Source organism: Pinus tabuliformis, chromosome 7 (assembly GCF_031772625.1).
Source record: "Pinus tabuliformis cultivar Carrire ecotype Pingquan chromosome 7, CPIR1, whole genome shotgun sequence".
In the NCBI taxonomy this organism is placed as follows: Eukaryota; Viridiplantae; Streptophyta; class Pinopsida; order Pinales; family Pinaceae; genus Pinus; species Pinus tabuliformis.
Genome location: NC_142293.1, coordinates 1,033,047,617 through 1,033,074,445, shown reverse-complemented (window position 1 = coordinate 1,033,074,445; position 26,829 = coordinate 1,033,047,617). Strand labels below are relative to the sequence as shown.

At 36.8% G+C, this 26,829-nt stretch overlaps 1 protein-coding gene across 1 annotated transcript in view; it reads left to right on the top strand.

Moving 5' to 3' along the window:
• LOC149251220 (pesticidal crystal cry8Ba protein) overlaps positions 1-26,829 on the top strand; it is a 162,130-nt gene that overhangs the window by 32,298 nt on the left and 103,003 nt on the right. Inside the window, exons 12-13 of the mRNA XM_089459306.1 lie at positions 20,970-21,133; positions 21,267-21,384. Coding sequence (XP_089315432.1) covers positions 20,970-21,133; positions 21,267-21,384 — 282 coding nt within the window. The remainder of the gene's footprint in view (positions 1-20,969; positions 21,134-21,266; positions 21,385-26,829) is intronic.

Sequence of the window (26,829 nt, the reverse complement as noted above, 5' to 3'; positions counted from 1 at the left end):
TCTCTGCTACGAATGTCTTCTCGTCTCGGAACAATCATCTTTATCGATACAAGTTGATATGATCCTTGGAGTGATATATAAAATTGTCGCATAGAGGAAGGATCTGACCATCCTAAATTAATCTTTTGTGGAATCTTGTAGTGACTAGAAACTTGTGATGAATTGTTATCACATGAATGGATTGCACTGACATTAGTATTCTTCAGAACATTAGTTTGTTGTTTCTGTTCTAAATACGTAGCTTGATTGAGTTGTCTACTCTCGTGATTCAGATGGCGATAAGCAATTCTAGTGATTTGATTTTCTCTTATCTTGTTTGTGTCGTTTTCTTGATTTATTTGAATGATTGTTATCACATGAGTGGATTGCACTGAATTAGTATTCTTCGGAACATCAGTTTGTTGTTTCTGTTCTAAATACGTAGCTTGATTGAGTTGTCTACTCTCGTGATTCAGAGGGAGATAAGGAATTCTAGTGATTTGATTTTCTCTTATCTTGTTTGTGTCGTTTCCTTGATTTATTTGAAGCACCTGATTTCCTTTAGTTATGGAACTTGAATGGTTAATTTCTGGATCCTCACTTGAACCTTTTGTTGCTGGAACTGCAACTTCAGAGTACGTCTTTACTTCAACTAATTTGTCCTTTTCTTGAGTTGTGTTATTGACTGGATCGATATTTGTTGTCTTTTCGTCAACTTGAGTTTCTACATTTGATGCTTCATTCTCGATAAGTTGTTGTACCTTGTTTCCTAATGACTTCTTGTCCTTCTTAAGCTTTATAATTTGTGTCAATAATTTTTCACTATTGCCTTTAAGCCGATAAACTTCTTCATTTTTGTCAGTGGTGATCTTGTCAATTTCTCTTTGCATATTTTGTAGTATTTTTTTACTTTCTTGAAAAATTAATTTTGAAATATCTTGTATGTCTTCAGGTTTTACTGAATTTGGCTTCAGTGTAACATCTTGGAGTGTTATTTTCTTCTTCCCGTAGGAAAATGTTAAAAACTTCTTTTTCGTATTTAAGATGAAGGATCCTAGAGTCTCCATCCAGGGTGAACCGAAAATAATGTCACCCTGATTGCTCCATAGGGTTTGAACTGAGAATTGCGATATAAATGTATAATCCCCAATATTTAACTGTAAATTGGTTAAGTCATACATTTTGTTGTCAAAACAATCTAATTTTTCAATTATATTTGACTCATTTATCACTTATTGGTTTCTGATTTTAGGCTTTATATAATTTCTATCTTCGGTTGGTGAAATAGCAATAGTGACATCTTTTCCCGCAATAGACCCTTTAATTCTAAATAGCATTGAGGCATAATTATATTTAGTTTCTAGGAATCTTCCTGACTTCATATCTGAATTAGACTCCATTTTCTCTTTTTCGAGATGAGCTTTAGGGTTTTTAAGGTAACCCCTTCCTAACTTCTTATAATAAATATTATTATTCTCTCTTTTTTTTTTCATTAAATTAAATATAATATATATTTTTTAATTAAATATAATAATAATTTTTTGTTTGTTTGTTGGTAACCCTTCCTAACTTATAATAAATATTATTATTCTCTCTTTTTTTTCATTAAATTAAATATAATATATATATTTTAAATAAATATAATAATAATTTTTTGTTTGTTTGTTTAAATATATATATATATATATATATATAATGATATTTTAATTAATTATTAATAAGTTATAATTTTATAACTATATTTTGCTCGAGACCATTAAAGGTGATTATTTGGAAAGTCGTGATGGTCTGACGAATAGATGTCGGTTTGTTGGTGAATAGCGGCATGGAGATGTATGAGCAGGGGACGCGAGTAGAGCATTCGACTAGGGAACACGGGGGTGGGGAGGAGAGCAAAAATAGGCGCGATGATGTGGCCCTTTGTGCAAACAAGCGAAGCTTTTATTCTTTTCTTGAATGCTTTCTAATTCTGAAGTTTGCAACGGTACAAATGTGAATTGCAGGTGGGAGCCGGAAGGTGGTGAGGGAGGATGCGGGTATGGGCACAACATGAACAGGTTTTCTAATGATGTGAAGAGCGATGGTTGACTAAAATGGATGGAGGTAGGTTATGGTGGAGCAGGGCGTATGCCAGAAGGGAATGGTAGGTGGCATGGTTTGTCGAGGTGCAGATGGGCTGGAGTGGAGCATTGTCGGGGAAGCTGCAGACCCCACGGGAGCGGTCGGTGGTGATTTTGTTTGTGGTAGGGTTCCGTCGACTCAAGGGATAATGGGAGGGTGAAGTGGCTTTGAGGCGGTGGTCGTTGACTTAGAAGCGGTGGTCGTTGAGGTTTATTGTTGAGACTGCCAGAATGCAACACTACGAGCTGATTATTGTTTTGTTATTTTTTTATAGTTTTTTTTTTAAATTCTCTCTTTTTTATTTGTATTTTAATAAATTCAATTTTTATTTATTTATTTATTTTTTTAACTGCTTGTTTTATATATATATATATAGATATATATATCTATATATATATATATTTAAAACAAGCAGTTAAAAAAATAAAAATAAAAATAAAATTTTAATCTATTATATATATATATATATATATTTAAATGGCCAAGGGCCTGATAGCGAAAATGGAGACCCTCCAAAAGCTTGTAGCGAAACGCTGCAACAACAACAATGTTGACGAATTTTGACGACCAAAGACCTGGATCAAAGGACGAGGCTCTATGCAGCGGTGAGCGACCAGAGGATCGAACGACTCTGATACCAAATGGAACTAACAATGAAAGTAGATCGAGGATGAGGATGGTAGCTTGGACGAGAAGAAATGGCGTTCGCAGAAACAAATGGGCCGTTGTCTAGCACGATGATTGTGGCCAGGGGCAAAGCTAGTAATTCGGCAACTGGCTCAACTGTTGATGGCATGGGGGCAGGGCCGATGGCTAGCTTGCTGTGTAGTGGCTGGCCTGCTAAGCGATGACAAAATTTTGTTTTTTGTTTTTTTATACTGTTTCTTAAAAGTATATTTTGATTTTTTGTTTTATTTTTTTAACTTTCCTTTTTTATGATTTTTTTTAATAATAATAATATTGTTTCTTGGGACTTAATTTTTTATTATTATTATTGTTATTTTTTTTAAACTCTTATTAAAAAAATTTAAATCCCCCCTTTTTTTCTATAATTCCCCTTTAAAAAATTCTGCATATATATACTTCTTTTCTCTTATTGTTTTTTAAATGACCAAAAGGCTCTGACGAATCAACGACGGAGAAACTCCAAGTTTTGCAGCGAAGTGCTTCATTTGTGATGACAACAACATTGACGCAAAGTTGATGGTCAAAGACCTGGATTGGAGAGCGTGGTTGTGTGCAACGGTGGAGCGGCCAGAGAATCTTACTGCTCTGATACCAAATGAAGTGAACAAAGTTCGTTCTTCAGGTTAAATACTCCAGAAGACTTGGAATATGTAAATCTCCATTGAGGATACAAGAATATATATTAAAATGTATGAATAAGATGATGCAATTGAAAGTGAGGGGCCTGCTTATATACCAAGCAGGTGTCCCTTTATGAACGGTCGTGTCTCATTAGACATGCCTCTTTGTTTAACTAATTATTATTTAATTACATTTTATTATGTTTATTATTTATTATCTATATTTATTATTTTTACATAATTATATTCATAACAACTAGAGAGATTCCCCAAGTAACCATCGCTTGACTTCTTTCCTCTCCGCCTTCCAAGATCGAACTAGAGATAACCCTTGTGTAGAAACCTTAGCTTTGACTTGCACGTGGGAGAGAGAATTAGCCCAAACACTTCGATTTCCTTCGTCCTCTTCTTTGCATAGAATGAGAGATGAGTGAGTGAGTGTTTTGGAGGACGAGCTCCTCTCTTTATATAGGCCTCTTCAAGGGGTAGACGTGGCTCTTCACTTTGGCTGACTTGAAAACTTCTACACTGACTTGTTCTTGGAAAGCATTTCGACACTTTAAAGACAAAAATAATTTTTCTTTACAAGATAAAATGTGCCCAATGGGGCCTTCAATATATGAAAATGACTCTTTGACCTAGGACAAACCCTAGAAGCACTCAATGGGTGCTTGACCTATAAAATAAAAGAACTCGAGGATGAAACCCATGCTCCAATAATAATTTCTTTTTATTTTATAATTTACAAGAACACATTTCATACTTATGAAGACCGAACCTAGTTACACATTTTTCAACAACAAATGCCTACCTATCATCTAAATTATTTCCTATATTGGGATATTCGTCATCAATATCACCCCCTAACCATTAAAATAAGATAGAAAAAATGTAGCATGTCAAGTCAAAATTTTGTTTGAGGGATGGGTACATTTTTATTAGTTGTCATGATAGAGGAGTTTGACAACCGATGCCACTAACATCAAGGTACATAGAGGGTTTTGTGCTGTTGATTAAATACTAGTTCTATACCCTCGTACATGACAAAATATGATGGAAACATTGCAATCCCCCGAATCCTGAAATCTTGAAAAACTGCTAAGTTTGCTGGATTTTGAGAGAGATCTAAAAATTCTACTTTCTCCATATGCAATCCAATGAGGTCGGAACCCCTCTCGAACATTTTGAGTCATTTCATGGCAATGTTAAAAATTTAAGTAGAAGGATGAATTAACATTACCATGAATGCATAGCAATATCATGGCCATACGCTTAAATATTAGGCTGCCCCACTCAAAAAATTGTGTTTTTCCTTAAAAAAAATTGTGTTTGGAACATCTTTGGTCGAATTGTACAGAACTGGCTGGTTCAGTACAAAATCAATTGGTTCAATGAAAAATGGCCGGTTCGGCACCAGATTGGGCATTTCTGGTTCCAAACCTAGAACTGGACCGGTTTGGCCCCAAACCGGTCAGACCAGCCATTTCCACTGGTTCCAGTCTGGTTCTGATAACACTGATTTGAGTTAGAACTGGAGGGCATGTTCTGTCCTTCCACATGGTTGTGGGGTGTCAACAACTAGGTCTCTATATTTCATGTTTGGGCGGCAACTTCTGTTAGGGTAATTTCTAGGACATCTTCTTGTTTTGCTACTTTGTTGACTCTTGCTTCTGGGCATCTCTTCTTGATCTGTTGTGGGTGTCTATATGGTATAATCTTGTTCTTCTGATTTATTGAATGTTGTGGGTGTCTGTGTGACATCTTGTGCCTTTGAGTCTCTTGTCGGTACGGCCTTTCATGCACTCCCATCTACTTAGTCTTCAACCATTGACATCATGCCTTTGTTTCTGTGTGTAGCCTCGTTTAATCTATGATTCCTCAGGCCACACATATAGTGGGTTTTGAAATACTTTGTATTTAAAAAACATGTGATTCCTTCTACAAGGCTCAACTCTTTATAGAATTAAAATTTAACTTGTCCCCACTCATGTAACACTCTCCTATGCACCTCTAGGCCCCTTGGTCTGCAACTTTGATGTCTTTGGTATCTTTCTTAGCCTTAGGTCTACGACATAGATCTTGTTCGATCTCTAGTCTCACAGGCCTGAGACCTTGTATTTGCTCTGATGCATCGCCGAGCAATGAATATTTGCAAACAACAACCTGTGCAGATTGTGATCTTATTTGATTAAAGAATAAAGCCTTAAATACATGGCTTTGGAGTCTGGACATAACTACATATCTTCTGCTTATACATATTAACTTTATTAAATAAACTGATGGATCTGAATTTTAAATAACTAGCTTAAGCCCAAAGACTAAGTTAACAATGGTCTTAAGATATTGAATTCTGATTCCCAAGTGGTGCCCCACTACATCAGGATAACTCCATTCATAGAATAAAAGGATATTGGTGTGTGTAAGTTGCTGATCACTTAGCTTTGGTGTTTTGATTAAGGATCGATTTCTAAGGGTAAAAGGTCTTGAGTTCTATCAAAGTCAAAATTAATATAAGCAATTTCCATCAATGTACATTGAAATGTGAATCATGACATTGAAATATTTTATATTCACCGACATGTTTGGCTGTTGATGCTCGCATCAACTTCATAGTTTCGACAGCATAGGCTTTGAAAAATTTGCAAATTAGAGACCAAATATATACAGGATTTTTCTCAAGAAACTAACGTGATTTTTACAATTTCCTAAGCCCATTTACTCTTTTTGTTTATATCTTTATGCTATATAATTTTCTTCAAGTGAGCTAGAATCTTGATGGAATCCTTGAGTCTGCAATATGACAACAGTTTCCTACCCATTTCTAGGGTGGAATTTTGATCCTGTGCACTTGGGGCTCCATGCAATCAAATAAATCTGAAATATCATATGAGGACTTCATTATAATAATTGCATTACAGGTTTCATGCACACACTAGTAATGGCCTTTAGTGAATATAGGCATCACTGTAACAAACCCAGCCGCTAGGTGCTCTGTACGGACGGGGTTTCAAAAAATTTCCAAGAACTTTTGAACTTAGGTCATGTTTCTTCCCTGGCATTATTTCTTGAATGGCATTCACCCTTACGGTAATGTCACTCTCTCCAGTAGGAGATGCCTTACTCATCACGGTTGAGGCAAATCTTAACATATTGTTCTAGAAAATAAGTGTCTCCTCTCGTGATAAAGGGATTCACGCACTGTGTTAGAAGTGTCTTTCCTTACGATAATGGAAGTCATATATTGCTTCTGAAATATCATTTTTGGCGATACAAAGATGTGAGTCATGCCAGATGCATCATTCCTAGCGACAAAGAGTGATTCTTCCTTGTATATCTGGCAAACGGATTTCCCATGCATCATGGGATCGAGTACTCCCTTCTAGTGTATCCAAATGCTCTTTCTGTGTGAAATGGGAATAAGTCCTCCCTGTATTGCTGACAATTGAAGTTGTTTTGCGATGAAATACTAGTGGCAAGGCAAACTAAAATGGAAAGGGAAATCATTATGTCATATAGCCTTAACCAAATCTAGATCTTAGAATGATTTAGTGGTGGTCCTGTCTGGTTATGCTGGCATTACATTGTGTTGTAAGAAGCGTCTATCACATCGATCACAAGTCTGGCTCAATGGCTATGGGTGTTAGTGAGCCAACCCTATATGAATTCTAATTCTTATTCGCATTTATTTAACTAGACAGTCAAGTGCCGAGTATGCCTGTAGGAATATTTGTGAATCATTTGCTAGAGAATATTTTCGAGAAAATGAATTTAAATTTGTTTTTTCTTCCCAACTTTGATCCTCGATACATCTAGAGGCCAAAACCAAATTTTGCAAATGTATATTATATCTCTGGGGTCAAGCGTAACACTTGCTTGGTTCATGGCAAGGCTTGACTCAAAGCCTAAGAATATTGTGTGATGAAGATTTTCTCTCTCCATAAGAGCTCTGCTTTTTCATTAAAAATTTTGACCTTGCTGCTGAGGTTTTGCCATTTAATTCCGTGGGTTATAGGAGAACATACAGATTTTCTATAGATTGAAAAACTCCCTTTTATATGAAGAATTCAACATACAATTGCCAGGTCGAATTACTAGTGAAGCCAGTGGATGCAAGGATCATCATTGATTTTCTTAATAGCCTCATGAACGTGTGATTCTTCTATAACTAGACCTCTAAGAGAATAATTAAGTCATTGATAAGGCTATAGTGAGCTAATAGTGATTATAGATTGCATGAGATCTGGAACATGGGAAACTTGCAAGGTCTCCCTACGCTGTATGGTAGTTAAATTCCTTTTCCTTTTTGGCTCACTCTTGGCTGGCAAGATTTGTAGGTGGCCCTAGAAAGAATAATCTCAGAGAAAGAGAGAGAGACCACCAATATAGCCGGCCCATAGCAAGACCAGAAGGGAGTATTCCATGTTCTTCTAGCTCATATATAGATGGTCCCCAGGTACATTTGCATGGACATAATAATTCTAATATAAAAGGCTCCAATAGCATATTCTATTGGACAGCATGGAAGCCATGCCCCGGACAGCCTGAAGGGTATGCCCACCCTGCCTATTCCTTGACTCTGGAGTGAGTTAAAGGTCTTCCAGCTTACAACCAAACATGATAGTATTGTTTCTGTAAGTTGGAGGCCAGTGCATCGACCATTCTAATCAGCCCTTTGGTACAGTGCTATAGCCTTTCAGCTGGGGCTGTACCTAACTGTAGACTGAGGTTTGAGGGAGATTAATGGCAGTCTTTGGGTGAGTATGAGGAGTAATTTAACATTCCTGCCATACTCAGGAATCCACGCTAACCCTAGACTATAATTGCAAGGGTCATAAAAACATAAGTGAATATTTTAAAGTTTAGCTTCAAATGTTCTGTGAAGACTCAGGCTTGTCGAGTCCTCTTATAAAAATTTATTATGCCACCTGTGAGGACTGTCATCAAAGACAGATTTTAGCTTCTCAGCAGCATCATTAGCACCATTATCCATTAGCCAGTTTACTCAGTTAAGCACAAAGTCATTAAGACATACTCACTCAAGATTTAACACAGCATACAACATCAAAATAGATGAAGATAGATATACAGTTGAAGGACATAAAATAAAAGCAAGTGGAGAGACTTATCTGAAATAAATTGCTTGCAGCTGAAGGAGGGTGTGCTCCTTTACACCCAACCATATGCTCAACCATTCTTGTCATTGCCTATAGCTGGCCACCCCCTAGCCAAGCCATGACACCAAGGGAAAAGCTCAGATTCTCAAGAAAATGACCAGATGTGAAAGCCACTCTCTTTCACAGGCAAACCATGGCAGCAACCCTCTCTATCTACTGAGTCAGGAGTCAGGAATTCCACAAATTGTCCAGATGCCTTCCCAGCTGGTTGTAGCTGCACAAGGAAGTCCCTTGTCTGCGTGTGCAGTCCCTCAGTGTCTGTCCCTCTTAGGGCCTGCTGTCGACCCCAGCCGTCATCAAATTTGTAGTCCCCCTTTTCCCAATTCAGATTTGGGTTTTTTAACCTCAATTTGCAGTCAAATTTGAAATCTAATAGGCCCAATTACTCAAGAATGGATCCCATTCAATTTTTGTACAATTGGGGCATGGAATTTTGGCTGCCCTGGGATGTATTATCTACATGTAATTACCAACAGAAATCTCACTCGTGATTCAGTTCCTTTTTAACTTGTGAGTGCTCTCAGCTCTCTGAAAACTCTTCCTCTGCACTCTTGGAACCAATGTGGAAAAAGTCGAAGTCGGGATTATATCGGCAAGGGTCCAGAAGTTGAAAAAGTCGTTAAAGTCGGGAGTTTTTTGAAAAAGTCGTTAAAGTCGGGAGTTTTTTGAAAAAGTCGGCAAAAAGTCAGCAAAATTAAAAAAATACAAAAATATTCTTTTTTTAAAAAATCCAGACTTTTTCAATAAAATCCCGATTAAAAAAAATCGTTAAAGAAACTACCTCATTCACGATTTTTAGGAAAAAGTCCCGATTTATTCCCGATTTTTTCAACTGGGAAAAAATGGGCAAAAAATCGGTCGATTTAATCGTCCAGCGAAAAAAATCACATTTTGGGGATTTAATCCCGATTTTTTCCCGACTTTTTCCACACTGCTTGGAACTTTCAGCACTCCCCACACACTTGGAAGAATGCTTACTTCGATCCCCTTTTCTGGCCAAAGAGAACTTGCAATTTTGTCATGTCCCCATTTTTATTCTTCTTCGTAGTACAACTAGGGTGGATTTCTAGGGCAGGGGATGGCCAGATCCGTGGATCAGGTTATGTCATCAGGAGTCCCGATGAAGTTTTGAGGAGTTCCTATGAGGTCCAACGACATTCCCTTGGTATATTCCATCATCCGCACAGTTTGCCTTTCGTTCCGGCGCATTCCGACGACTTTAAGAAAATTGAGTTATTAGTGGGCTTGACATAATTAATTACGCTTAAGGTGGCATTCCGAGAGGAATACGTGGCAGAACACCTTAGTGTAATAGCTCGTTGGAACTGGAACAAGAAGATCTACATGATGGGATGGTTAGATGAGAGTTTTAATGACCCGGGGAGACATGATGGCCAATTTACCATTTTCCACATTAAAAAGAATATTTTTATTGAAATAAAAGAGGGAGAAGTGCTCCAATTAAAGTAATAATAAAATAGAAGGTTTTAGAGGAGCCCATCAAATCTATAAAAGAGGAGGAAGAGACCATTGGAGGACATCTTGGTTTTTGATATTGTTTCTTGTATGAGAGGTTGAGGACCCGGTTCTCTACTCCATTTGGTAGCCTTAGGATGAAAACCCTATGGTGATATAGAGAGATTGGGCAAGCACCCATCTCCCTTTGGTGGATTCATTCAGAATCCATAGGTGTAGTGTTTGTTTTTCTATTTCAGTTTAGAGACTGGAGGGTCATTCCCAACTATTGTATTGGCATCTATCTATATATAATAAAGTTGGATTTTGGTTGTTGCATTTCTCATTGTTCGTTGTGTTGTGATCTTTTAATGATATTTGGTGCAATTTATAGATTTATGTTTCTGGTTTTACATGGCAATCTTTTGGAAAATGCATGATAGTTTTATATGAAGCGCTTGTTCCAAAAGTTTTTGATTTGGGACACTACAGTGGTATCAAAGCCTTGGTTTTGGCTCAGCCTGCGGGTTCTCAATTCTTAGTTGCAACTATTATGGTTTGAGGGTTTGAGATTATCTGAGGTGCCAAATCTAATATTATTTTGTCAAAGATTGAGTCGCTACTAAGTTCCCTCTTCGTTTTCTTGGGTCAAATTGTCCTTGATTTATTGCCAGAGGTACTGAGTTTTAATTATGGCCAAAATCTAGCATATTATTTTAAAGTGGGGCCCTATTATTTTAAAGCCAAATGCTTTGGCATCGTTTGGGAAAAAATCCCTATAATTTGGCAATATAATTAAAGGGGCTGTTATATTCTTTTATGGAGTTGCTCATTGCTGAATGATTAAAAGTCGTGGAGTAAAATATTTTAGAAGTCGCATCATCACGGTGCTAGGAGTCGGAGTCGAATTCATGGAATTATCACTGTTTCTGCCGCAGAAAGGTTCCTCTGCATAAACAGGCACTGTGTATTGTGTATTTTTTCTGGCTGGAGATCGCCCATCACGTTGCTGATGTTGAGCCTATGAGAAAAGTCGGTTTGTGAATCGCACAACTTTGTCGGGTTACCTGAGCGGAGAATCCCATATGCAGCGGGGCCCCATTTCATTTGGGACAAAGTCCTAAAGTTTGAAGAAGCTCATATATATATATATATATATATATATATATATATGGACCTTTACAGATCGAGAGCTAGGCATCATAGCCAAATTGAAATTTTGAGAGGGGACGCATTGAGAAAGGGATCGTGGTTTAACTGTAACAAATAGGTGGGGATCCGAGCCAGCAGACATCATGGTACTTCGCAATGATTGTCATAAATCTAGGCTATTACTAAGTCGCAGGAGGAAGTAAGTGACTTTCAGTGACCACTCGAATGACTGCGCGTCTTCTTATCACAGATCGAGTGCATACATATTGCCTTCGGGATTATTCGTGTGCATAGTGTTGGGTGACAATGTGGGATGCGAACTACAGTCGTCATGGTTTGCCTGGGAACTGAATTCATTAAAGGAGATGATTCCGGTAAGGTGAATTCGCCATATCTCTAGGGTCGAACCAATTGATCGCAGTGCCATTGGAAGCTTAGAAGATGTAAAAATTTTCGGGCAACACGTTTGCATACTTGTGCGTAATGCTAGAGTGTGCTCCAATATAGCTCCTTGCAATCAAGTCTATTGTGTATATATGTATCATCGCTTAAAAAGTGTAAGTGGTGCATGCCTACATGTTGAGACAAGGTGGCAACAATTCACGTGATTAGAAGAACTGGGGCGAGAGCAAGCCGTCACGAAGACGAATTACTGTTGTAGAGTAGGAGAGAGGTCGATATTGTTCTATTTTCTTTAGAAACCCAGATGCAGATTGACGCATGAATTGAGCCAACATCCCTTAATTCGATGCCATGCTTGTTGGCTGCACTGAGATAAGGAATCGTGTCAGTCAAACATGTAAATTCACCCTAAGAAAGCTGCCAAAGAATTTTTCTACGTGGCAAAGGAGCAGGGGATTGGTAATTGTATTCACATCAGAGAGGCCTAGTTGGACAGAAACACCAGGTGAAGCTCTAACAATTGGATAAGCGCAATTGAGCGTGGACGTCATTGCCAACGACGAAATATCAGAGCACTTGCTTTGGCTAGTTGCGAGATTAAAGGATGACTCTATATGTTGAAGGAACCCGTTTTATTTACTGTTGGATAACAAAATCTCAAGCTGATATTTTCAAAATATATTCATGCTGGAGTAACAATACTGTGCACTAATTTCACGAATGAAATTTGAAGGGACATCTATTATTCTCATCACATCAGACACCAGACAACAAGCATCCTATTCAAACTTAGGTTCTATTTCTCCGTTGAGAACTCATGTTATTTTTTAGTTTGAGTTAAATCATTTTCATTGTCACAAAACAATGGTTTATGTGACTTTCTGGGCATATATGAATGAAGTGCATTGCTTTGAAATGTTTAGCATGAGAGTGAACTTGCATTGTTGTATGAAATTGCACCTACAACAGTTTGTCATCAAACTCTCTGTCAAAACACCTTGCTGAGAAATTCACTCAAACTCAGAAAATTTCTTGAAAATAAGGAGGGGTCCTTTGTAGTGCTATAAAGATTGATTTACAGAGGTACCATTGCATCCCTTGAACCTGTAAACTATGGGAGCCTTATTAAGTCAAGTTGTTGTTAGGATTGGGGAGAGGACAATATCTGTTGGGAGATTTGCATTGGTTAGACAAATTGTTGTATGACTTGGAGTTTTGTGCTGCCAAGCTTGTCCATCATTATTTGGCCTTGTAAACATTGTTGAAGTTGTGTTGTATGTTGGGAGAAGTCTGTTAGTCAAAACAACTTGATATCTTTGTCATCATTGAGCCAAAACATGGATCAAACCTTTATAAACTCTTGTAATAAATCAACAATAGAAACCAGCAGAGCCTTCAAAAAGAACAACCAAGAGATGTGCAGGAGGGGCAGGAAATAGGACACAAGATTTTCACACTTGAGACAGATTTAAAACACATGAGGGTCACATGAAAATTTCTCTTCAAACTTGATGAACTAGATGCCCTCCTTTCCAAAGTGAGCCAGTTAGAAGGGAAGAAATTAATTTGGGCTCATACAACACAATTTCTTAGAGGAACCTTGTGAAAGGGTTAGACTTCCAGTTGCATCTTGTCTCAGTCACATCATGAGACTAACCGCCCCTAGAGCTCCTTACAATGATGATGTTATGAGTTGAGTTTTCAAGCTGATAGTGGATACTTTTCAAGACTTAGACAACAATGCAGGTCCTACATTTGGGAAGAAGTTGGAGATTTGAGAAGTTATGGCCATGACTGAGACTTATGAAATCATGCTTGATCTAGAGTGTGATGGTTTGATCCTACAGATGTTCCAATGCTTCTTTAGCATTAGGAAACATCATCTTGACATAGTCATAACACACATGCAGTCCATCTTGTCCGGTCGTGATGCCATTTGTCGAGAGTTGTAGTTTCAATTATTGTCTATTTGGAGGAGAGAGTAATTGGTCTCACCTGTTGCTTATGGTCTAGCTGAGATCTTGGTTGAGAAGAACATTGGGTTGTTCAGGAGACAATTGACCAAGGAGGAGCAACTTAGGTTTGGGGGATCATGTAGCAAGAATGAGATAAGGAGGAAGGGACTTTTCTTTGTCTGCAAGGGACCCTTGGGACCTGACCACTCATGCTTGAGTGACACTGTGGAGATGACAACAGTAGAGCAGGGAGATAATCTTTATGTTTGTCAAGATGAGGACTCTTCCTTGGGCGAGTCCATGGGTTCATACGATGGTATCTCTGAGGAGCAGGAGCAGTCGTATGGAGTTGATGGCAGTAGCCTAGATATGCATCCATGTGTGGCAGAGGAGTATGACGAGCTGTCGAGTATTCCCATGAGGGAAGGAGATCCGGGAGCAGAGGAGCATGAGACAGTTGATACACACAATGTGCAGGATGGGCCATTTTTAGATAGTCAGCTAGTGGCTCACGTTGAGCCCATGGTGGAGGATGAGCAAACACCCGTGGGGCCAATCATTCGGGTGGAGCAGATAGATGCGCAAGCAGCGTCCGGGGAGGTAGTATTTGCAGATATCTGTTATCAGGAGGTGTTGGAGGTTGGCCGGCTATTTTTGCATGAGGCTAGTAGGCGACAGGTGTTGGAGATGGTGATGCATCCATCCTTGGTTCTACCCTTTGATGAGGTGCAAACAGATATAGTGGCAGCTAGCAATGCTGCAACATATTCAGGGAGCAACCCTCTCTAGGAGTTCATAGTCAGAGCTTGCAGCACAATTTGCTCACTTTTTCCCATTAGAGGGAGAGAGGCAGGATTTCTCGGACATGTTTTGATTGTCCAGGTGGAGCATCAAGAGTTGAGCATGGATCAATATCAACATAGCAGATGTATTCCTTGCACATGAATCCATGCATTGGATTGGCTAGAGATCATGAGTTGGTACCCAACTGATGGAGTATAATTTTTAGTCGGAGGCATTGTATTGCAAGAGCCCTTAGAGGTGAGGGATGTTACACGCTTTAGTTGGCGGCAGGATGTAGGTTGGCCACTCATCAGTATCTCAACACAACATCAACATGATGAGATTGACCTTGGTTTATGCCGAGAGTTGGATTGGAGAGAAGTGATGAGCTGGTACGCAGTTGGTGGGGCAACATTCATAGCCGGGGCTATAGCTCAGCAGGAGCCATGGAGCATTGATGCTCATTCTCGGTGGCATTGGGATCTAGGTGGATCTACTAGTAGCAGGTTGAGTCAGAGACGGACATGGGATCCAAGTATTGGAGGATCCAGTCATGTTTCGGTAGCTTGGAGGAGTGACGTGGACCAGTGGTTCGTATGGGATCCAGGCATCGAGTCTCAGTTGCGTTGGGCCACTAGATTGGTCCACAGGTTTGGATTGCTTGAGGGCAAGTAATCTTGGGGCGGGAGGACTGTCATGTCCCCATTTTTATTCTTCCTTGTAGTACAACTAGGGTGGATTTCCAGGGCAACAGATGGCCAAATCCGTGGAGCAGGTTATGTCATCAGGACTCTCGATGAAGTTTTGAGGAGTTCCTATGAGGTCCAACAAAATTCGCTTGGTATATTCCATCATCCACACAATTTTCCTTTCGTTCCGGAGCATTTTGACGACTTTCAGAAAATTGAGTTATTAGTTGGCTTGATTCAATTAATTACGCTTAAGGTGGCATTCTGGAAGGAATACGTGGCAAAACACCTAAATGTAATAGCTCGTTGGAACTGGAATGAGAAGATCTACATGATGGGATGGTTAGATGTGAGTCTCAGAGACCTGGGGAGACGTGATGGCCAATTTACCATTTTCCCACATTAAAAAGAATATTTTAATTGAAATAAAAAAGGGAAAAGTGCTCCATGATTAAAATAATAATAAAAATAGAAGGTTTTAAAGGAGTCCATCAAACCTATAAAAGATGAGGAGACCATTGGAGGACATCTTGGTTTTTGATATTGTTTTTGTATGAGAGGTTGAGGACCCGGTTCTCTACTCCATTTGGTAGCCCTAGGATGAAAACCCTCAGGTGATATAAAGAGATTGGGCAAGCACCCATCTCCCCTTGGTGGATTCATTCAGAATCTACAGGTGTAGTGTTTGTTTTTCTATTTCAATTTGGAGACCGGAGTGTCATTCCCAGCTATTGCATTGGCATTATATATAATAAAGCTGGATTTTGGTTGTTGCATTTCTCATTGTTCCTCGTGTTGTGATCTTTTAATGAGATTTTGTGCAATTTATAGATTTATGGTTCTAGTTTTACATGGAAATCTTCTGGAAAATGCATGATAGTTTTATATGAAGCACTTGTTCCAAAAGTTTTTGATTTGAGACACTACAAATTTTCTGGCCCGTATAAGGAGATTTTGTGGGGCAAAGCTTGGAACTCAAAATGTGTTTTGAGAATATTCAGCCGCCCAACTACCCTTCTCCTCTCATAACTGATTTTTGGGGAAGTGGGGAAGAGAGAATCTAAAATTTTGCATTTTGGCAACATGGATTTTTTGCTATGGTTGTTTACTTGACAAATGAGGTGATTTTCCTAACTCCCTTACTGATTCTTGTTTGTGGTATCATCTAGTACTAGTTCTCCACCCTTAAGTTAGTTGTTTGGGGAATATTCATTAATTAACAAAATACATTTTACATTATTTATAATTTATCCATCATAATTCAAAAATAATTGTGCTGTACGCGACACTGAGTCATAATTATGATTACAAAACTGGGGGAAACTAGGGCTAGGGTGTTTGCGCCGAGAGGCGCTCTACCCCCAGTATGGGGTTAGATCTCACAAATGTAAACAAACCCAATATGGGGGGTAGATCTCACATAAAATGTAAACGTATAAACATAATTGTAAATGTAAACAACCCAGTATGGGGTAGATCTCACATAAAAACGTAAAAATGTAAATGTAAATTTTAACATTTAATATTTTTAATCTAATGTGGGCTCTATTTAAAAATCAATCAAATTATTAGTATGTATAGAGATCTCACATAAAAATGTAAACATATAAACATAAATGTAAATGGTAGTAAACAACCCAGTATGGGGTAAATCTAACATAAAAACATAAAAATTTAAGTGTAAATGTAATGTTCAACATTTAACATTTTTAATCTAATATAGGCTCTATTTAAAAATCAATCAAATTATTAATATGTATAAACACAATATAAATTTAAAATATAAAGAGGTTTTATGGTAAATAAATAAAAATATAAATAAACTAGAGGTATGGTAAATAAATAAAACTTTTTTGATAAAAAAATAAGAGGTGTGGTAAATAAATAAAAATAAGAGGTATGGTAAATAAATAAAAATATAAATAAACTAGAGGTATAGTAAATAAATAAATAAAAATAAGAGGTATGGCAAATAAATAAAAATATAAATAAACTAGAGGTATGGTAAATAAATATAACTTTTTTTGTATTTACTCTAGAGGTATAGTAAATAAATAAAAATATAGATAAACTAGAGGTATGGTAATTTTTTTTTTTTGTTTTTAAATAAATAAAAATATAAATAAACTAGAGGTACGGTGAATAAATAAAACCTCATTTTATATTTATTCCATAAACCTCTTTATATTTACGAAAACTCAAAAAATAAATATGTTTTATTTAGGTGAAGCGTATGAGCCAAATACCATGGGACAAATAATTATTAATACCATGGGCCAAATACCATATTTGTAAAAGAGGTATGGTAAATAAATAAATATGAAAGAGGTATGATAAATAAATAAAAATATGAATAAACTAGAGGTACGGTAAATAAATAAAGCCTCATTTTATATTTATTCCATAAACCTCTTTATATTTATGAAAACTCAAAAAATATGTTTTATTTAGGTGAAGCCTATGAGCCAAATACCATGGGACAAATAATTATTAATACTATGGGCCAAATACCATATTTGTAAAAAAGGTATGGTAAATAAATAAATATAAAAGAGGTATAAAGAGGTATGATAAATAAATAAAAATATATCAATTAGGATTAGAAATCAACATCTAATTATATACCAAGCATATGGGCCAAAGACCATGGTAAATAAAAGAGATATGATAAATAAATAAAAATATAAATAAACTAGAGGTATGGTAAATAAATAAAACCTCTTTTTATATTTACTCCATAAACCTTTTTATACTTACTAACACTCAAAAAATAGGTTTTATTTAGGTGACGCCTATGGCCAAATACCATGGGCCAAATTATTATTAATACCATACAAAAAAACATTATTAACCTTAATATTAATATTAAAAGATTAATATCATTATTATTATTAAATATAATACTCATATTGATACATTATAATATTAATATTATTAAATTTAGTAACTTTGGATTAATACAATATTAAATTTGTTATATTATAATATGTATTAATATATCATGATATATATTAACACTAAATATATATGGGAAGAATAAAAACATAGAGTGATAGAGGTGGAGAGATAGGGGGAGTGACAAGGGAGAGATGGAGATAAACTTAAGGATAGGGAGAGGAGGAATGAAGACAGAAAGAGGGATATGAGTGAGAGATGTAGAGAAGGGTAATAGAGGGAGAGGGATACACAAAGATGGAGGGGGAGAGAGAGAAAGAGGAGGAGGGAGATAATGAGAGAGAGAGAGAGAGAGAGAGAGAGAGAGAGAGAGATGGGGGAAGAGAGAGGAAGGAAGGAGAGAAAGGGAGAGAGAGGAAGGTAGGAGAGAAAGGGAGAGAGAGGAATTGCAAGAGAGGAGGAGAGAGGGAGGGAAAAAGAAAGACATTGAGAGTGAGAAGTGGAGAGAGAGGGCGTGACAAAGGGAGAGATGGAGATAGAGAATGTTTGGGGGTGAGAGAGAGAAGGGGGGGGATATAGTAACATAGTTGGAGAGAGAGAGAGAGAGATTGATGGGGGAAGAGAGGATTGGGGGGAAGAGAGAGAGAGAGAGAGATTGATGGGGGAAGAGAGGATTGGAGGGGAGAGAGAGAGAGAGGGAGAGGGAGAAAGAGGAAGAATGAGAGACAAGACTTGGGAGAGAGGAGAGAGGGAGGGAAGAAGAAATACATAGAGAGTGAGAAGTGGAGAGAGAGAGGGTGACAAGGGAGAGATGGAGAGAGAGTGTGTATGTTTGGGGGTGAGATAAAGAGACAAAGAAGGAGAGATGGAGAGAATGGGGGAGAGAAGGAGAGAGGGAAGGATATAGTAATAGAGTTGGAGAGAGAGAGAGAGAGAGAGAGATGGAGTTGGAGGGGGAGAGAGGGAGGTAAGAATAAAGAAATAGAGAGAGAAAGGTGGAGAGAGAGAGGGAGTGATAAGAAAGATGGAGAGAGAGGGAGAGAGGATAACAAGAGGGAAGAGAGATAGAAGCGGGGGAGAGGGAGAGAAGGGGAAGAGAGAGGGAGGGAGAGGAGGAGGGAGGGATAGATAGATAGATTGGAGAAAGAGAGTGTATGTTTTGGGGGTGATATAGAGAGACAAAGGGATATAGAGATATAGATGGAAAGTGAAGAGAGGGAAGAAGAGAGAGATGGAGAGAGATAGGGAGGGACAAAGAGATTGATAGACATGGAGTGAGAGAGCATGTGTGTTTGGGGGGTTGAGATAGAGAGACAAAGATGGATATATATATATTTATATATATATATAGATGGAGGTGGGGGAGAGGGAATAATATATATTGCACTAGAGGCATTGATTTCAGTTTAGATGTTGATTTCTAATGATATTTGATTGCTTGCACTAGATGCATTGATTTAAATGTAGATGATTTCTAATCCTATTTGATTGCTTTCACTAAATGCATTGATTTCAGTGTAGATGGTGATTTCTATTGCTATTTGATTGCTTTAACTAGATGCATTGATTTCAATATAGATGTTGATTTTTAATAATATTTGATTGCTTGCACTAGATGCATTGATTTCAATGTAGATGATTTCTAATCCTATTTTATTGCTTGCACTAAATGCATTGATTTCAGTGTAAATGGTGATTTCTAATCCTATTTGATTGTTTGCACTAGATGCATTGATTTCAATGTAGATGTTGGTTGCTTACTTGCACTAGATGCATTGATTTTAGTGTAGATGTTGGTTTATAAACTTATTTTCTTACGTGCACTAGATGGATTAATTTGAGTGTAAATGTTGATTTCTATTCATATTTAATTGCTTGCATTAGATGCATTGATTTCAGTGTAAATGTTGTTTTCTAATCTTATTTGATTTCTTGCATTAGATGCATTGATTTCAGTGTAGATGTTGATTTCTGATTTGATGTAATTGGATGTATGATGGTACATTAATTTTAAAGTGATTGGATTAATATTGTGCATTGATTTCAGTGTAAGCATAAAAAATTATTGACAATGTACATTGATTTTTGTGTTATAGTAATTCAACCTATTAATACTGGAGAGAAAGAGAGAGACAAGGTATGATGTTTACTACAATATCTCGAGCTAAAGATTTAAATGGTTTACAAAATTACGATTTAACTTGTCATTTTCATATAATAGATATGAAAAGACGACGAAAGTAACAAGGGTGACAATAAGACTAGTAGAAGAAAATAGTTTGAGATTAATCACAATGAAAGACTATTTGTAATTTATTATATTCTTATTATTCACATTTTCTATCACTCAACATTATTACATTATCACTTTACATTCAAAATTTTTATTTCACCATTAAAGTTATTCACAATATTTATTATCTCAACAAACTAAGGTAACTAAGAAAATTTAAAATTAAAATGACCAGATTAATCTGAGACATATTTAGCATATTTAAAATGATTATATTTAATATTATACGATTTTACATATTATTGATAAAATCAATCATCTGTTGATTAGATTTTCTTTGGCCACACATGGCTGAAACCAACCTAGATCCATCTTAACTCCAGATCTATCAAGTGCAGAGCGGGATCAAATCTCTACTCAAAAAAGACGTTTGCACCTCAAGAGATTTGATCGCTCTCGGCGCTTGATAGGTCCGGAGTTAAGATGGATCTAAGCTGGCAAAATCACATGCATAGATACATACACAATGTCCATTAGTGAAGGCTCAAATAATGCATTAAAGCAGATAATGTAAATTATATCAATACTATATTGCACCGTATAATTTTTCCCTTGTATACAGCACTATTGCTGCCTGTCCTTTACACACAACCCTTTCTACTTATCAATTAGCATCACAGCTAAATCCCCACTTGATCGTTTTATTAACATCATCTGGCTTACGTGACATGAATTCCATGATTTTCCTTTCTTAGACTTTAATTCAATTGAGAATATTTTATGTTGTATCTATTGGGATTATGAATTTGCTTCTTGTTTTTCAGTGTGGTCCTGTTGCTGAAACTGTGGCATATGACTTAGTATTGGAGGTTGCAATGAAAGTGCAACATTTTCAACAAAGGAATTTGCGTCTCCATGGATCATGGAGGTGGTTGTTGACTGAGTTTGCTTCATATTATGGAGTTTCAGATTCATATACTAAGTTGAGGTAGTAACCATGGGATACATTTGCTGACTTTGATTTCTCTATTTGCAATGCAGTGTATAGGTTAAGTTAAATCCAGTGTGTATCCTAAGTTAGATGTCGATAAACCTCAATCTGTATTGTCTGAAAAGTGCAGGTACCTTTCCTCTATCATGGATGTGGCAACACCTACTGAAGATTGTCTAGTTCTTATATATGATTTACTTGTTCCTGTTGTAAGTGCTCGAGATGAGAACACTTTGAGCCGGCAAGAGGTATTTTCATGAAGCATTGGCCTGCTTTTGAATTTTCCCACTTCTGGTGTAGCTGTATAGGCAGGATGTTTCTTTCATTTTTGAACAATGCCTTTTTCTCTGGTGATGAGTTCAAGATAGCTCTAATTAATATCAGCATTTTAGATTGTGATTATTGTTTTTTCGGTGTATTTGCATATTACAAATCTCAAGTTTGATGATGTTATCTGGATTCTCCACTTTACTCATCTTCCAGCAGTCTCTTCAAAATTTCAAGTCTTCTTCATAGCCAAACCCTTCTATTTTCCTATATTATTTTTTTAACTTTTGGGGAACTGCTGCTATCATAGTCCTTTCATTTTAGCCTTGGTTTTATTATCTTTCATGCGTCATCCAAGCCTATTACAAGTGAAAGGCTGAACATGCATTAGGATTTTTTTTTTTTTTCATATCTTGAATTCATTGCTTTTCCCTTGTGTTATCCAGTTCAGGAACTTAACTTTATAAACATTTCTCCTTGGTTACAGAAGCGGATTTTAGGAGATATTGAAGAGCAGGTGGAGCAATTACTTGCTTTGGTATTTGAAAATTACAAGTCATTGGATGATTCATTACCATCAGGCTTAGTTGATGTCTTTGGACCTGCTACTAGAATTGTTGCTCCAGCTCTCGCTTCTATTGTAATGATATACTCTCTTCTTCATGATATACCATCTCCCGAGGCACAGTTAACATTGTGCAGCTATTTCCAGGTTGGTCATCTTTACCTCCTGATCTGATTTAAGGAAATATGGAAATTTTGTTGGTACTCAAGCATATACGAAAGGCAAGTTAATTATACACTGAAAGAGGGATTAGCATATGATTTTATGTTCAAGAGGTAAACTTCATAAAACTAATATTATATGCAGACGACTTCTAGGAAGAGATCAAAATGACATATGGAAGAGACAGATGAGTTTGTGACGAATAACAATGACGGTTTTTTGATAGATACATTAACTATTTCAAACAACATATTTGAAAATGAAGGCATTATGCATGAATATTTGTAATGAACTTTGCATTGATAATGAGATCCGTAATCAAAATATACTCCCTAGGTATGTGGTTGAGTAGTAACTTAGTAAACTATATTTGGTCATCTTTGTCTTCCTGAATTTCAGCTTGCCCTTTTGCTTATGCATGCATGCCTATGTTATGTGTATATAAACTTTAAAGGGACACAGGTAAAGAAATCCTGCATCTGGAAATACAATCAGGTGCTCTCTGGAATGTTGAAAAGATGTCTGATTTTTTATGGAGTTGATTCTGTAATGACTTCAAAAGTTTGGATTGCCTGACTTCAGTTTACAGATCATCATAAGCCAATATGCATTATTTTTCAAAATTGTTTGGTTGGTTAGGTAGTTGGACTACCCACAGGTTTTGACCTGGTGAACCTAACATTAAGGAGTGTGTTAACAGTATATCCAATCACTGTCTATTCAAAGTCCCTTGGGCTAATAGAAACTTACAATATTATGAGCAAAGAGCTCTGTGAATTAGAAAGTTTACAGATGTCTGTACAATGTTGCCAGCTTTCGTAGATTTTTGGTTACTTTTGTTTTTCCTTGGCATTTCAGATGCTTGTGCTTTTTGCAGTTTGTGTATTCCATGGTATAACTAATGAATGGATCAATTTTCAGTTACACTTTGGATAAAATGTCTTTAATTTATTTCATGGAATGCATGCAAGTAGGTGATTGTGAATTTTGACTTGAAGAAATATTTAAGAGATAAACCAAAATTTGTTTTTATTTGTTTCTTAAATAATTGCCTGAGTGGTAGTTATCTGGAATTTTAAACAAAATTTTCTGTTCTTTATGGAAGTGTTTTAACTCTGAGACAACTGTTTTTGAGTTCTATGAATGTCAGTGGAAAACAATAATGTAAGTTATGGATATTAACTCATTTGAAAACAAAGATGGTTTCTGAAACAGGGATTAGTGTAGAAGAAATTTGTGGCTAGATGATGATAAACTGATCAGGATTTGGGAGTTTTATTTTGTTTTGCTACTGTAGTGACTGTAGGAGTTCTGATTCTTCTGTAATGTTTTCAGTGCATGCTCATCGTGAAAGATGCTCTCTCTCTCTCTCTCTCTCTATCTATATCTATATATATATATATATATATATGTATATATTATTGTTCTTATATTCGACACTTAATTATTTAGCTTATTTTAATCTCTATTTAAGTTGTCTCCTTGTCAGTTTGGTAGATGTACTCCATTTCCAGTTTGGCAGTTGTACTTTGTCTATTGTAGCATTTTCATTTCGATGTTGCTGTCTTATTCCTATGCAGAGTTTTATAATGTTTATTTGTTTCTTAGGATATTCAAAGTCTGAATAGAAATACACATCTCTTGTGGGTTTGTATTGTGCTTTATTATGCTCATCTTAATCCATCTACATAAATGTGTCCTAATGATGCAATACACATGCCTCTTGTGCATGAAGGGGCATATCCAGTGACCAGTCTATGCTAGAATTGTAATGCGATGGTGCGTTCTTCTACTTGAGCTCCTTGGGCACCAAGACTATATGTTTTTAGAGAGAGACATGAGAGTGCTGAAAGAGCCTTTCCCTTTGTTACATCCCAAATCTGCATTCAAAGTGATAAAGCCTTGAAATACAAGTGCAACCATAGGGAAACTCAGGAAGGTTCCCAATTGTCACCATAGCAACCTTTCCTCTGTCTTTAGTCTGGCTTTCCTCCAGCACCAAGGGGGACTCCATAAAGTAAGGTTAAGCATCAAGATATTCTTTGGAAATAGCTGGGATGTGTTGGGGAAAGTAACTAAGTTCAGTCTTCATAATTGTTATGTTATATTTCATGTAAAAGAAAAAGAAAAGCAGAAAAATAAAAATTATTATTATTTATTAGTCAAGCATGCATTTCATGCTTCTAGGGTTTGACAAAGTCAAAGTCCCATTTGGACTCTTTGTAAAAGAAAAGAAGATATTTTATTTTAAGGTTAAATCCTCAAGACCAAGTAGGCCAGCTCAAGGGACGTGATCCTTCGCACAGGCAGATAACCATATATTGGCAAGTGTGCACCTCCATTCGAACAAGACTTAGTTGCCCTTCTGTGGTAAGGCATGTGAACCTAGTGAAGAAAGATATGTGAGTTTCTTGGAGGCAAAAGAAGGGAAGGGTCTGAAATTCTGAGAAAGCACCTATCTGAGCTTTGTAATATTCTGTCTCTAGGAGAGGATATTCGAAGTTATGTTTCAGGTATGATGCCCGAGTTAGAAGACTTGTTACAGTTGGAAGCTTATGAAGGCTGAAATTTATTACAGCTGGAAGGCTTGTAAGGTAATGGATCAAAAGGAGGGCTGACTTGGTTCTTGAGGCGGTCTTGAAGTCTTGGATTTCTCATTTGATTTGATTCTATAAGAAGAGAAGAACTTTTCTGGGTTTTCCCCTTGGAGGGGTTTTGCCTTGGCTTGGAGCCTATATCTTGTGTCTACTATTTTCTGTGATCTTCATGATGTATAATTTTGATAGTTGTTTGATGAAGAAACATAACAAACAGTAATAAATGGCGTAACATATTCACAAGCAATTATGAAAAAGGAGAAACTGAATTTAATTTGTAAACCTCCCATTTCTCCAACATGGTATCAGAGCTTAAGGCGGTTTGAAGGTGGTTTGAAGATCTCATCATGTTGGCTCTGTGGCTTATTTCAGTGGTTCGCTTGTCTTTCCCCGTGATGAACAATGATTGTGGCAACTCACAATATCATTATGTGTGGAAAGTGACCTTGCTCTTGCATGTTGAAGGCTCGCTCTAATAGCTCTAAGAAGCTTGGAAGTTCATATTAATGTCGCTGTAGCCCAATAGAGACGCGTATGTGATAACTATAGCTCTTTCCATATAACTCGCAATGCCCTGTGATGACTACTTCGTATACTCTGAAGATTCACACACTAAATGGTACCGAGGCTTGTAATTACAGTAGTTTGGTATACACTAATGTGGCTCGTTCTTTCTCCATATACAGTGTAAAGACTCATGTGAAGATCCTTGACTATATATAGTATGAAGGCTCTCTCTTAACATCCTAGCTATTATCATAGCTTACAGTGATGGTCTCGTATTTTTCTGTGGCAACGAGGATAGTTTAAGCATTGCTTGCCCCTGTGGCTCAGACAATGGCTCAATGATTTAACTTTTGATGACCCACATACACTCTATACTTGGTAACTTGCATATATGCATTTTATTCTTACTTTATGATGAATATCGATCGTGGTTCTGAAGGGATCAGACACAAGAGTATGCGACTATGGTTTTGTGAACTGTAGAATCCTATACACCTGCTATAGAAGGATTGGAACATGACCAAGAAACTATGATAACGATACTATTTTAGACATAATGAGTATCTTGGTTGTGATCTAGCTATGGTTTATGTTTCGTAGTTAATTGTTTGCATAACAAAGTCTAAGATGTAGATCTGGCAGAAGATACATTATGTAGCAGTGATCTCTCATGGAGAATGAGAAGTATAACAAGAAATGGTTATCTAAGCTCAAAAATGATAGTAACATAAAACTACAACTACAATATTTTGGATTGTGAATTCTAGGCTTTAAAAGGCATATCCTTATGAAGCAGTCATATTTGGGTTTGCATCAAGTTTTATCAAGGATGAAAACAAGTCAATGATATTACATTCTATGTGAATACAACGATGACCTATAATGATATATGGTAGAGATCTAATATGATATTTATATGACAAAGAAACCATGACAATGGTGAATGATAGGCTAAGTCTCCCGAAGCAAAGATGGGAGATTTAGGGAATAGTATTCCAAAAGATATGTAAGCTTGAAGGAATTTCTATGGATCAAAGTTTGAAGGTATCTCTGGTGGAAGAAGATATAATAAATATGAAGTTTGTAAGCATCCAAGGTACTTGACAAAAGGATCTCTGCTGGAATAGATAAGTGTTGACAAGGACCAAGATCTTGCAAAGAAGATAAAGTGGTAGAGCATGTTTTTTTAAAGACGTGAAGGACAAAATGCTTTGGGAACTAGATGAAGTTCGAATACATCTTGGATGCAACTCCCGGTAATCATGGAAGATAGAGGTATGTATTTTTTTCATATGAGGTATGTGACATGTGTATAGTATGGTTAGGGTTTTGCAGTTAGCTTGTAAGGTTTTGCAATTCCTTTGCGGTAGATCTTGATGACTATGAAGTTTCTAGAATCTAGGGTTTGTAGGAATTGTAAATCTGTGAAGTCTTGAAAAACCTTGGTATTTAGGGTTTCTAAACCCTAGATTGAACTAACCCTAGGAATGAAAACTTCAACCCTAACAACCTATTCTCTCTAAAGAAGCCCTTGTTCCTGATGAAGGGGGAATAGGGATCTCCTCTCTGGTTGAGAGGGAGTGATGATGGACATC